This window comes from Micromys minutus (genome assembly GCF_963924665.1).
Source record: "Micromys minutus genome assembly, chromosome: 11".
Classification (NCBI taxonomy): Eukaryota; Metazoa; Chordata; class Mammalia; order Rodentia; family Muridae; genus Micromys; species Micromys minutus.
This window is the reverse complement of record NC_137980.1, coordinates 39,728,879-39,742,901: the sequence shown is the minus strand read 5'-3', so window position 1 is coordinate 39,742,901 and position 14,023 is coordinate 39,728,879. Positions and strand designations below refer to the sequence as shown.

Here is a 14,023-nt window from a genome sequence, read left to right as displayed (position 1 = left end):
ATGTGTCTGGCTGGAGAGGTGGGATGAGTTCCCAGCCCCCACATGGCAGCTTGTAATCATTTGTAACTACTCCAGTCCCAAGGATCTGACGCCCTCTTCTGGCCCCCATGGGTACTGCAGGCACACGGTATACAAACTTACACTGGCAAAACAAACACAAGATAAAAATAAATTAGTTAAGAGAAAATGTATGTAAGAGACCAACGAACAGTAACTAACTCAGAACATTAGTTACCATTCTGGCTATGGGTAACCAACCCATAATTAAATTTTCTTTTTAATTAAACCAAAATGGGGGAATGTTGGGATTCTGTAAACCCCACACCACGGTTTGTCCCGCCCCACAGTTACCTGACACTATAAAAGGGTCTGCTCCCCCTCTCTGCTCTCTTGTTCTCTTGCTCCTGTCTTGCTCTTGCTCTCTCTCTCTCTCTCTCCCCCATTTCCGCCCCCCCACTCCACGTGCTCATGGCTGGCCTCTACTTCTCTTCTCTCAGCTCAGTTCAGCCTCAATGACTTCAGCTCCAGGCAATGCAGCGCCCTCTTCTGGTCTCCACCGGCACTGCATGCACATGGTGCACAGATGTGTATGCAGGCAAAACACATGTAAAATAAAAAAGAACAAAGCCCGAGGTGATGGTACACACCTTTAATCCCAGCACTCAGGAGTCAGAGACAGGTAGAGTGTGTGAGTTTGAGGCTAGCCTGGTCTACATAATGAATTCCAGGGCAGCCAGAGCTACACAGAGAAACCCTGTCTTGGAAAACAAAACAACCACCTACATACACACAAAATAAACAATTACAAACCCCACGTATTTCCCGGGTCACATTCTCAGACTCAAACCATTATCAGAGAGCAGAAACAAAATATGCCTTCCCAAACTGGAGCTACTTAAAAACCAGAGAACACAGCTCTAGCTCCCAGATTGCTGTTTCTCTAAACAACTCTCTAGAACGGAAGCAGCAATGCAGCTGGACAGGCAGGGGAAGGACATGCCATAGTCCATAGGTGTGGATGTGAGGGAAGTTTTGAGATATCCAAGTAGGTAAACAGATTCCAAATCGTGTATGCTGTGAGACTTTGTCTTTTTTTTTTTTTAAAGATGTATTTGTATATTATTATATGTAAGTACACTGTAGCTGTCTTCAGACACACCAGAAGAGGGCATCAGATTCCATTACAGATGGTTGTGAGCCACCATGTGGTTGTTGGGATTTGAACTCAGGACCTCTGGAAGAGCAGTTGGTGCTCTTAACCACTGAGCCATCTCTCCAGCTTGGGGATTTTCTGTTATTTTTTACCCACGTTGGAGTAAGCAAGTCATTATTCTTGCTCACACAAAAATAGACAATTCCTGGCAAAGAGCGGAGACAGTAATGTAGTAAGAATTGTGCTCAGATAAAGGATCCAAGAAAACAGAGGAAGGAGACGGACTCAGAAGGCAGGGTTTTCTAGGAACTTAACTTTGCATTTAACAAAGGAAAAACCTCAGTGTGATCCGAGTCCCACCCCCTTACAGAACCCTGTTCAGCCTTCAACTTGCTACAGAGTTGAGGTTAACCCTGAACTTCGGATCCTCCTGCCTTTAACCCCAGACGGCTGGGATTTTAAAAGCATACATCATGGGGTGGGGGTGTGGCTGATGGAACCCAGGTCTTCCTTAGGCAAGCACTCTTACTGACTGAGCCTACATCCTCAAGGCTTTTAACTTTTGCTTTGGACCCACCCAGTTTATTACCTCAAGCAGAAATCATCTCTTTATATAAAAGCAAGATCTCACATGAACACTTTCATTAAAGTGTTACTGAAGAAGGAAGGTAGGTAGGCTGGAGAGGTGGCTCAGCAGTTAAGAGCACTGACTGCTTTTCCAGAGGTCCTGAGTTCAAATCCCAGCAACCTCATGGTGGCTCACGACCATCTGTAATGGGATCTGATACTCTCTTCTGGTGTGTCTGAAGACAGCTACAGTATACTCATATACATAAGATAAAACATCTTTAAAAAAAAAAGAATGAAGGTTGTGGTCAAGCAGTCCCTACAACATTCTAAGGTGATGTTGTTGTTAATAGAACAGCTCTCAGCTGTCAATCCTGGCAGACACCTGAAACCAGAAACACTCCCAGACTTTTGTTTCATATTCTTAGGCATTCTGGCTTGTTCTTTGGCGCCACCTAATGGCCAATTCAAAAGGGACCGGTTAGAATTTCTCCTTTTGAACGAGACCCGAAGCTTGAGATGGACATTTAAGAAAGGTCTGAAAAAGCCCTGCCAAGTCGTAGCAGGATCCCACAACCTATTTACATCTAAGCAGACACGTCAGGACCCTACAGTCCGAAGTTTCAAAATGGTGGGAGCACCCGGGCTTGTAAACTTGTAATCCCAGCAGGCAGAAGGTTGATCCTCCTGGATCTTATTTGAGCTCATCCTGGCCTACAGAGTGAGACTTTGTCTCAAAAACAAATATAAAGACACAGTAGTTTGCATGGCTTTAGGTATCCATGAAGGAGGGAGGTGTTTAGGAGACAAGCCCAAACCACTGCTGTTCAAATTCCTCTGATTCAGTAACAATGCACAGGGCCGGAGAGATGGGTAATCAGTTAAGAGTTTGGTGTTGCTCCTGCAGAGGCCAGGGTGTAAGTCCCAGCACCCAAACCAGCTCAGAATCACTGGTAAGTCCATCTCCAGGAGGATCTGACACCCTCTCTGGCCTCTGTGGGTACTTGCACTAATGTGCACACGCAGACAGACACATGTAACATAATGAAAAGTAAACCAAACTCAATCCTTCACCCTCTCTAATCATAATTTGAACTGCAACAAAGTATCAGTAAGCCCACTGCTCGGTGTGTTAGGGCACTGCTCCTTTTGATGCCCCATCTCCAGCACACATTAGGAAATGGCCCATCATAGTAGGGATCTATGTGGGGACACACGTTCTCCACACAGACACAGATAGACAGACATTCACACACAGAGTTACACACAAACATAGAGGCTCTCTCACAGAGTCACAGACAGACAGACACACAGTCATAGACAGATACACAGTTTCTCTCTTGCAGAGTCAGAGTCACACACAAACAGTCTCTCTCACACACAGGCACAGACACACACACAGTCACACAGTCTCTCTCATACACAGTTACACAGTCACAGAGTCTTTCTCATATAGTCACACACAGTCACACACACACAGTCACACACAAACACAGTCTCACAGTCACAGAAACAGTCACAAACACACACAAACACAGAATCACACAGTCACAGACAGATGCTGTTTTTCTCTCTCACACAGAGTCACACACAGTCACAGACAGACAGACGCACAGTTTTTCTCTCTCTCTCTCTCTCAGACACAGAGTCACACAAAAACACACACAGTCTCTCTCACACACACATAGTCTCACAGACACACTGACACACATTCTGGAAAGGGGTGCCCAAGAAACTAAAGTACATAAAAAGCTATAGTATACAAACTGAATACGATGGAAAACCCAAACCCAAACACCTTTATTCCAGTTGAAAAAAATTAAACCAGAAACATGAAAAGAAATGAACGAATGTAGGCAGTCCCGCGAATTCCAAATCCTTCCTGGAATCAGCCTTGGTAACCATTAAGACACAACAAGAGCTTGAAGGAGGACGGTCTCCACGTTGTTACCCTGTTAAAAAAAATTACATCAACTGTATAAAATACAATTTATTTTGAGGGACCGAGGCCTCTTACAGAACTCCTCTTGTAGTTTCTCCTGTCCGACACCCCTCCCTCCATACTAATCGGGTATGGAGTCAGCCGGACAGAGTAGAGCAGGGTGTGCCGTCCCATGGATGATGGAGTAAGTCTGCTTAGGCAGTTCCTGCTGGGAAGAGAATATAGAAGGTGACGTGGTGGTCACTGCGATGCTCTGGCCCCCATCACTCACCACCGTCACTTCCGTAGTTCCGTCCTGAATCAGGGCGTTAAGGCCTTCCAAGTCCGCGCATGTGATGCCCGAACTGGCAATGAACGTCTGGTTTCCCGTGACGTCCTGGGTCCCAGTTGGGGTGGTAGGGATCAGAGCCTGCTGCAGCCCCGCCGTCTGATCATGGGTGGTCAGCAGGACCGTTGGCTGACTCAGGGCACCTGCTTCGCTGGGACAGCCGGAGGACTGAGGCTGAGCGAGGAGACTGACCTGGCGAAGGATCTGTAGCCGGCCGTTCCCCGGGATCTCCTCTGGGGTCTGGGCTACCAGGGTGGGGGGCACAATGTTGACGGCGGCTGCAGCCGCTTGGACGATGGTGTTCGTCTGAGGCACCTGATGCCCCACGATGATCTTGACACTCCCCTCGCTGAACTGGGATACCTGGCTGGGCTGGAGGGGGACCTGGAGATGCTCTACGGTGAGGGGCGCCGCCGGCTGCTTGCTGGGTTCGAGGTGAAGCTGGACTACGGTCACGTCCGAGTTCTTACTGTGGAGCTCACTGTGCTGCCTTTTGTGGCTGCGGAGCGAGTCCTCCCGCATGAACGAGGCGTCGCAGATGTCACAGTGGAACGTCTTCTTGGCATCCAGCTTGGCCAACTGCCGGCTGCTCTGCCTGCCGCCGTCCTTCCGCTCGGGCGCCTCGTTCTTGAGCATGTCCGCGTGGAACTTCTTCACGTGCTTGCTCAGGTTGCTGGGCTGCTTGGTGTCGAAGCTGCAGTAGCTGCACTTGAACGGGCGCTCGGTGCAGTGGATGCGCTCGTGCACGCGCAGCGCGGCCTTGCTGGAACAGGAGTAGCTGCACTCCGGGCACTTCTCCGGGTGCTCCGACTGGTGCAGGCGGCTGTGCTTCCGCAGGGTGGATTTGCTGTCACCCAGGAAGTCGCAGTGCGGACACTTGAAGTTATTCCCGCTGTGCTTGATGCGGATGTGCGACTTGAGGTTCCCCTTCATGGTACAGCGGACGTTGCAGAACTCGCATTTGAAAGGTTTCTCTCCCGAGTGCACACGCATGTGCCTTTTCAAGTCCGAGCTGATTTTGAACTTGGCGCTACAGAGCCAGCACTGGAAGGGGGCGTCCCCTGTCAACACAAGGTGAGTTTCCATAAGAACAGGAAGCTTAACAACTACAAAGGATTCCCCCCAAAGCGTACACCAGAAAATGGCTTATACCAAGGCAGGAAGGGGGCCCCCTCCTCGCTGCAGCTCCCAGCAGCCCTTGGGATTCTCTTCAGTCCCCAAACCTGAGCCATCGCCGGCACACCCCCGCCCTTGGAAAACCCAGAAGGGGGGAAAAAGGAGTTTGAAAAGAGCCATTTCAATGTCCTAGACAGGAAGTACAAATCTACTGCTTGTAGCCTTTGTCTTGTTTTTGAGACAGGGTCTACACAGTCCCGGAACTCACTCTGGAGACCAGGCTGGCTCCTAACTCAGAGATTTGCCTGCCTCTCCTCCCTAGTGCTAGGATTAAAGACAGACATCACTACAGTTGGTTTTCTTTAGAGTTGTTAAAAAAAAAAGATCTCATTTCTAATTTTACATAGGGGCCAGAAGAGATCTCCTGTGAGCTGCCTGGTGTGTGTGTGTGTGTGTGTGTGTGTTGTGTGTGTGTATACCCAGGTCCTCCAGAAGAGCAGGCAATGCTCTTAACTGCTGAGCCCCTTCTCATAGTCTACTTAAGACATAGTTTGCTAGCTGGGGGCTGACAGTTGTGTGACTTTATCCTTCCGGATTTTGACTGAACTGAGTGTTGTGGTGACTCAGTGACTCCCTTCCGACAGGTGAGTGCCAGGCCGCGTTCATGAGGTCCCCCTATGCCTCACATGCTGGCCACGCCCGAGGGTAATTCTCGAAGATTTTTATTAACAGAGATGTGTTTATTGCACAAGATTTATTTTTCATTTACTACCAGCTGTGTTCTCTATTTGGAGCGAAGTCACAGAATCCAGCTGCTTGGTGTGTTTTTTTTTTTTTTTTTTGGATTTGCACTTGTTGAAGGATGACGGGGGGGGGGGGAGCGAAATCGCCAACATCTGAGTGGATGAGAGACCCCAGATTATTCACTCAACCGATGCCAGGGCCGGATTGTTGAAGGCAGTGATCATCAAGCAAGGGCCTTCTTCTCCTGCGCAGTAAGTATGCGCATGTGCAGGTCTCCCTCGAATGCTGACTGCCTCCCTTGAGACAGGGTCTCCCAGTGGTCTGGTCTGGAGTTCACAAACTGGACCCCAGGGATCCTCCTGTCTCTGCTAAGCCAGTCCTGGGATCACACCTATGTCCCATGGCTGCTATTTTTACCCGGAATCTAGGATCCGAGCTCTTATCAACTTATATAGGCAAGTGAGCTAACAGGGTCTTAGTTGGTTCTGGGACTGCAGGAGCTTGCCGAGCATGCTGGCAATATCCTGAGTGGTACTGTACAAATGACTCAAGACCCTGAGCCTGCATACATGACGCATTCGTGGTCACCTAGCAGCACGTGGCAGGGCTTGGTTTCAAGCCAGGCAATGGGTTTGTGACCCATGGCTCCTGAGACCCTGGTCATGCTTCACTCCTTGGTAGAAAGCCAACGTCACCCTGAGCTGCCCAAAGCACTCAGCCAGAGGCTGCAGGGATCAATTTAACTCGATTTCAGAAAGCCGAGGGGCTGGAACTAGACAATACTTCACACAGTCGGTTGCTCCTAACACCAGGCAAGCTAAAGAATTGTTGCTGGCAACGTGTTCCTCGGCAGTAAGTCGCCACCTAGCGGCGGGTCTCGGAACCACGGATTCTTCAAAACAGGTTTTCACAAACCGCAGTGGTTGCTTTGAAAACCTGAGATCCTTGGGTGACAAGTTCATAACATGTGCTCAGACTAGAATGGCAAAAGTTTCTTTGTAGTCCAGGCTAGCCTCTACTCCATATGCAGATGAAGGTGACTGAGAGTTCCTGTTTCCACTCCCCCAAGGGCTGAGATTACAGGCATACACCACTGTGCCCCCTACCCCTTTTTACTTCCAACAAAAACATTTTAAAATTACTTTGACCATTTTGTGTTTTGCTCGCGTGCATGTCTGTGCAGCTCGCACTGCCCACAGGTCTCCAGGCCTGGAGTTAGATGGCGGAGAGACATCATATGCATGCTTCGGGTCAAGCTGTGGGGCCTCTGCAAGGACAGTGCTTGGAAGAGCACAGCCATCACTCCTACCCCGTATTGTCTAACTTTCTTCCAATTACATCATGCCAGTGTTTAGAATTGTTGTTTATTTACTAGTTGATTGATTTTGTGTGTGTGGTGTGTGTGTGTGGTATGTGTGGTGTGGGGTGTGTGTGTGTGTGTGTGTGTGTGTGTGTGTGTGTGAGTGTGTACATGTGTGTGTAGCTCAGAGGACAACTTCTGGGAACCAGTCTCTCCTTTTACCATGTGGATCCTGAGGACTGCCCTAAATGTTTTTATTTTTTTTTTGCTTTTGTTTGTTTGTGTCATTTTTGAGACAGGGTTTCTCTGCGTAGACCTGGCTGTCCTCACAGAGGTCCACCTGCCTCCCAAGTGCTGGGACTAAAGATGTGCGCCACCACTGCCTAGCCCTAGGTGTAGGCGCCTTACATTTTTTTCATTTTTAAAAAATATACATATTTTTAACATATTTATTTTACATACATAAGTACACCGTCACTGTCTTCGGACACACCATAAGAGGGCATCAGATCCCATTACAGATGGTTGTGAGCCACCATGTGGTCACGGGGATTTGAACTTAGGACCTCTGGAAGAGCAGTCTTAACCACTGAGCCATCTCTCCAGCCCCTTACACGTGTTTCTTAAATGAAGCGTAGTGGTCAAAGCTCTTTAGTGGCCAATGACTGCACTATCTGCCCCCAGCAGCCCAGAGCAGGGTTTAAGATAGATTTCGGGCACATTTAAAGTGACAGAGCTTTCTTATCCTTCAGTTGAGGTGATTGACCTGCAGCTGAAACACGGTACGTCTAATGTAAAACGCTGTACAGGTGTCATATGCAGATGACCCACCTGGCACGCACTTCACCTGCTGGAGTGACATCTAAAGATGTCACTGATACAGATGATCTCGCCCAGGTGAGCCACAGTGGGCCTTTGATGGTGTCGTGTGAGATTAGGTACCCCTCTGTAGCCATGGTTAACTCTAATCTCTATTTCTATCTTCTTTTGTACATATTTTATTTTTCTTGTGAGTGTGTGTATGTGTGAGAGTGATGTAAAAAAAAACAACAAAGTTTTTAAGGGCTCTGAGACTTTTCAAAACACCCATTTTTTAAGAAAGTAGGCAAAGACAGAATTTACTAGAATGTGAGACCCTAAAGACACAGAAATGGCTGAAGTCAGATTCAGAGACTTTCCAGTCATCCCAAGGCTTTGAGATCCCGCCTGTGCCTGACAAATAAAAACAATGGCCCAGAGTAAGTCTCAGAAAAAAAACACAGAATGTACTGACTGATGGCCTTCTAGAAAGCCCTGGATAGGTCCTGACACATGTCATAATTAACTCATGCTCTAATCATTCTGAGAAACAAAACAAGGACAAAAAAACCCTCAAAGCTTTGAAATATATAAACAAGGTTATGAAAATGTAAAAACAAAGTTTTAATGGTCAGGTCAGGATATGCTGATTAAGCTGAGTTAAGACAAAACAAAATGACTGCTTTAGGAACAGCTCCCCTACCCCCTCCCTGTAGTGAATCCAAAGGAGAATGTAAATTGTCAAGAACCTTACTGCCAAACCTTACTCCCCACTTCCTCTCCTCTTTCTGAAAATTACACTGCTGACCAAAGGTAAAATAGTAGTTCACCCCCCTCACCAAAAAGTATAAAAGATGTGTGCTCTTTGAGTTCGGGGTTGACTCTCCCTGCGAGGCAGAGGCGGGTGGATCTACATGGTGAGACCTTCTTTCCAACCAAAATGAAACAAGTTTTTACACGAGTGTGTGCGTGTGTACATACCAACCATGGACCTCAGATAAAGTTGCAGTCATAGGTGGCTTATTGTAAGCTGGGGGTTCTGGACCTTGGACCTCTGGAAGAGCAGTGATTGCCCTTAACCACTGAGCCATCTTACCAGCTCCTTAACTAGCTTTAAAAAAATCAAAGGTCAGGGTCTGGTGAAGGGGCTGGAGGCGCCATGTTGGGCCACGAAGGTGGCAAAAAGAAGCCCCTGAAACAGCCCAAGAAGCAGGCCAAGGAGATGGACGAGGAAGATAAGGCTTTCTTTTTTCTTTTCTTTTTTTCTTTTTAATTTATTTATTACATATAAGTATACGGTCACTGTCTTCAGACACACCAGCAGAGGGCATCTGATTCCATCACAGATGGTTGTGAGCCACCATGTGGTTGCTGGGAATTGAACTCAGGACCTCTGGAAGAGCAGCCAGTGCTCTTAACCGCTGAGCCATCTCTCCAGCCCAAGATAAGGCTTTCAAGCAGAAACAAGAGGAACAGAAGAAACTCGAGGAGCTAAAAGCCAAGGCTGCAGGGAAGGGCCCCCTGGCCACAGGTGGAATTAAAAAGTCTGGCAAAAAGTAAGCTGTTCCTCACATCTGAGGTGATGGTGACCCTCTTCTTCCATTCCTATTTAAACATCTGGATTCCCTGCCATAACAACTAGAATGAAATGTCATCCGGGAACCTGTCAAACATCGGGATTCCCTGTCATACATCTTTGCCACCTAATAGCTAGAATGAATGAAGTGTTTTCCTAGAGCCTGTTGTTGTACATTGTAATAAACTTTTGTAAAAAAGAAAAAAAAACAATAAAGTGAATAATGCAATGGCTAAAAAAAAAAGAAAAAGAAAAAAAAAAAAAACCAAAGGCTTATTTAGATATGTGTTTTGTCTATATTTTATCTATATGGGTGTTTTGTCTGTACGCCACAAAAGGGTATTGTCAGAGACGGTTGAGAGCGACCATGTAGGTGCTGGAATCGAACTCAGAACTTCTGCAAGAGCAGCTAGTGCTCTTAGCCCTCTGAGCCATCTCTCTGGCTCCTTCAACTAGTTTTCTAAAGTAAGACAAAAGCGTGGGAACCAAGGTCATGTCCTCTGGTGAAGACCAGATAAGAAAGGGGAATTGTAAGATTCTGGCCAAGTCTCCAAAAGAAGTAAACTGGTGCCATGAGGTCACTGTCAGGATGCCCCCTCTAGTTTTAAATCATAGAGGACACTCAAAGTGTGTGTGTGTGTGTGTGTGTGTGTGTGTGTTTTCTTCTTTCTTTCTTTGAGACAGGATTTCTCTATGCAGCTCTGGTTGTCCTGAAACTTGCTCGTTAGACCAGGCTGGCCTCAGACTCAGAGAACCGCCTGCCTCTGCTTCCGAGTGCTGGGATTAAAATTGTGCAAGACTGATGACCTGCTCAGGACACTCAACAGTTTCAAGACCGCTCCAGTAGCGAAGGGTAGCAACTCTATACTAAAACAAAACCAGAAGCAGACCGGTCTCTGGCGCCTATATGCATGTGCCAACAGCGTACCCCGTTCTGCAGGCGGAAAGCAGGAGACATTCCTCCTAAGGAGTGTTAACCGGAAAGCACGTTCCCAAGTGGGAGGAGTTATGAGCCAGAGCTAGACCACGCCCCCAGAACCAAGAAGCATCCCTTGTTCCCCACTTCCCAAGAACAGGATTACTGTGAAAGCCAGGGCTCCCCAGACCCAGACTTCTTATCCTTTTCTGAGCTAAATCTCACCCCCATCTCTTGGCCTGATCCTATGGCTGCCTGATATTTATGGGGGCCCTGGAGATGGTATACACGTCAGAGCTGAGCCTGGCGGTGGGGGAAAAGGTGGACCAAGACTGTTTAAAACATGAATAGCTCCAAATCTTCACCCCTCTCATGTCCCCGGCCTTTGCTATGTAATCTGACGGTGGCCTGTCCCACGGCTGAGCTCGATTCCATCCCTGACACCTGTGACTTGCTTTAGCTGCCAACGTGTCGCTCGTGAGCACACGCAGTCAGAGGCTTCGCTGGGCTTCCCACATTGGGCTTGCTTGCTGGTTCCTCTGTGCTGATCATGATGAAACCAAGCCTGGGCCAGCCACGGGCCTGAGAGGACCCGAAACAGATGGAGCACAGACAAGTCACCCCAGCTGAGACCAGCACACAGCTGCCAAACCCACAGTTCCGCTGCTCCCCGGCAGAGGTAGGCACATGCCCAGCCTCCTCACATGCGTGGCTAATCCGAGCCAACATCAATAGCAAGTCCTGCTGGCCTTGAGTAATAATATCTACTGTAATAACCATCCGGGCATGGTTGTTAGGAGGCACCACTGTATCATGAGCTTACTGATAGACAAGTCAAAAGAAACACAATTACATAATCTGAGCCCCCGGCTCTGCCAGCTTTGCTGTGTTCTGCAGAGCTGAGTCTACGACCCAGGGCCTCTCACATGCAGGCAAATGTCACCAGAGTCACGTACTCGGCCCTTGCTGTATGCTTTGCCACCAAAGTGCTCCATTCTGAATGTGCCCGGGGAAATCATCTAAAAACTACTGAACCAAGGGACTGTAATGCAGACAATTATTATCAGCACATTGTTTGTATCGATTCCACGGACGATATCCCTCAACTCCACACTTTACAGTTACATAAAAACACACAGAAATCTATCGACTCCACAACCGCTCCAGCGTTCCTGATGAACGACCACCTCAGCTCCTTTAAGACGGTTTCTTTGAGACAGGGTCTCAGGGAGCACGGGCTGACTATGCGCTCTGTATGCAACTAAGGCTGACTTTGAACTCCTGATCCCCCCCCCCCCGCCCCCAGCTTGAGTACCCAGGTAACAGGCTCTTGCTACCACGCAAGGCTTATGTGGTGCTGGGCACTGAACTCGAGGCTTCACACATGCTAGGCAAACATTCCACCAACGGAGCCACATCCCCAGCCCCTGAACTAAAAATGGCAACAACAACAACAACAACAACAACCAAAGCAGCACTAACAGTGATTTTTTTTTTTTAATGCAGCAGTTTTTAGAGACAGGGTTTCCTACAGCCCAGATCGGGCCCCCAAACTCCCGACCCCCTTGCCTCCTCCACCTCTCCAACGTTGCTGTGTGCCTTAAAAAGCCGTGCTGAGGATGCGGCCCTGTGCATGCTGGGTAAGTGCTCTACCCAGCAGACCACAGCCCCAGGTCCCCGCCCCCCCCCCGCATCCCCTCTCCCACCCCGGCAGGCCGGTGCCCGCGGGGGGCGCAGCGCTGCTTACCCGTGTGCGAGCGCAGGTGCACGGTGAGCTGGCTGGAGTTGCGGCTGGCGTAGGGACAGATCTGGCACTTGAAGGGTCGCTCGTCCGAGTGGATGCGCAGATGTTTGTTGAGGCTGCTGCTGTCGGCAGCCGCGTAGTCGCACGTCTGGCACTTGTAGGGCTTCACGCCCGTGTGGCAGCGCATGTGCGTCTTCAGCTTGTCCTTCCGGCTGAAGCACTTCCCGCACACCTCACACTTGTGGGGTTTGTCGCCTTTGGGTGCACGCGCGAGCCGCGGTGGGGAAACAAGATTGAAAGGTTAAACATTTGCTTCCCAGCACCTTAGAAGAAGGACTAACCTGCAGGCCCCGGGGTTGTTTAGAAACCTCACAGGCACTGGGCAGGGTGGTGGCTAAGCTGCATTGCTTATTAGAATTTAACCCCCCCCCCGCCCCCAAGATGAATAAGAATTCCTGGGCTGGAGAGATGGCTCAGTGGTTAGAGCACTGACTGCTCTTCCAGAGGTCCTGAGTTCAAATCCCAGCAACCACATGGTGGCTCACAACCATCTGTAATGGGATCTGATGCCCTCTTCTGGTGTGTCTGAAGACAACTACAGTGTACTTATAATAAATAAATAGATCTTTAAAAAGAATTCCTTATTAACTAAAAGTACACACCAACTAAATAAATAAACGAAAACACTTTGTTGTTTACAGACAGATCCTGTAGCTCAGGCTGGCCTCAAACTTGTTATGTAGCCCAGGCTGGCCTTAACTTCCCTGCCTCCAGTTCCGGATGCCAGTTTTAGAGGCAAGCCTCACCCCCCCAGGCTTTAAAATAAGAATGTTTTGGCCTTTCTGCTCACCCTCTGGCTTGGATGTTATTTCCGCACCTGATATTCGATGTTCCCTAACCTTAGAGGGTCTGGTGTAAATGTTGTTCACCTATCTCAACCTCTATCGTCCAATTAGTTTTGATTATCAGGGTTTTTTTTCTTCCTTTTTCAGACAGGATCTCACCATGTAGACCAGGCTAGCCTAGAACTCACACACAGACTTTCCTCCCTCTGCTGGGATTATTGATTGTGTGTGTGTGTGTGTGTGTGTGTGTGTGTGAGAGAGAGAGAGAGAGAGAGAGAGAGAGAGATTTCTGTGTGTGTGCATGTCAGGGTACATGTGGAGGTCAGAGGGCAACTGGCAGAAGTTGGTTTTTCCCCCTACTGATGTATGTCTCGGAACTGAACTCGTGTCTTCAGGTTTGTCTTGCCAGCCCAGTGTGGCAGGTGTGTTGTTAGGAAATCTGATTGCTAGGCAAGTGTTCTGTAACGGGGCTACAGTCCACCTCATTTTAATGAATTAACTTTTGTATATGGGCCGATTTTTTTCATTTAGTACAAAAAACTCTGCCAGTTTATGTCTTTTTATTTTTCTGAGACATTCTCATGAATCCCAGGTGGGCTTTGAATTTGCTAAGAGGCCAAAAATGACCCTGAACTTCTGACAATCCCGCTTCTATCTCCAGGGCGCTGGGAATTCGGGCGTGGACCATCACGTCCCATTGAAGCCATTTTAAGGATGGAACCTAGAGCTTCCTGCCAGTCAGGCTAGAGATGTACCTCCGGAGCCCCGCCCCCAGCCCCGCCCCCAGCCCCTCACATCCATTTAGACACTTCACCCTTCCAATGTCCTATCTGAGAATCGTTTTGTTTCATCCTCTTTATAAAGCTAGGACCAGGGCTCTGGAGAGATGGCTCAGTGGTTAACAGCACTGGCTGCTCTCCCAGAGGTCCTGAGTTCAATTTCCGGCAACCACATGGTGGCTCACAACTATAATGAGATCTGGCGCCCTCTTCTG

At 48.5% G+C, this 14,023-nt stretch overlaps 2 protein-coding genes across 3 annotated transcripts in view; one reads left to right on the top strand and one right to left on the bottom strand.

Moving 5' to 3' along the window:
* The window catches only part of ZFP64 (ZFP64 zinc finger protein), a gene marked incomplete at both ends in the record, with an annotated part of 58,477 nt that overhangs the window by 27,690 nt on the left and 16,764 nt on the right, over positions 1 to 14,023 (bottom strand). The window contains 2 exons of one of the 2 annotated variants that reach the window (XM_080924684.1): positions 3,582 to 5,051; positions 12,188 to 12,439. In XM_080924684.1, coding sequence (XP_080780810.1) covers positions 3,784 to 5,051; positions 12,188 to 12,439 — 1,520 coding nt within the window. Of the gene's footprint in view, positions 1 to 3,581; positions 5,052 to 12,187; positions 12,440 to 14,023 lie in introns of those variants that run through there. The other variant, XM_080924685.1, reaches the window with a different exon arrangement.
* On the top strand, positions 9,108 to 9,508 carry LOC308426767 (translation machinery-associated protein 7-like; the record flags this gene model as incomplete). Its single annotated transcript, XM_080924687.1, has 2 exons — positions 9,108 to 9,188; positions 9,398 to 9,508. The coding sequence occupies 2 exons, from the start codon at positions 9,108 to 9,110 to the stop codon at positions 9,506 to 9,508; spliced, it is 192 nt and encodes a 63-aa protein (XP_080780813.1).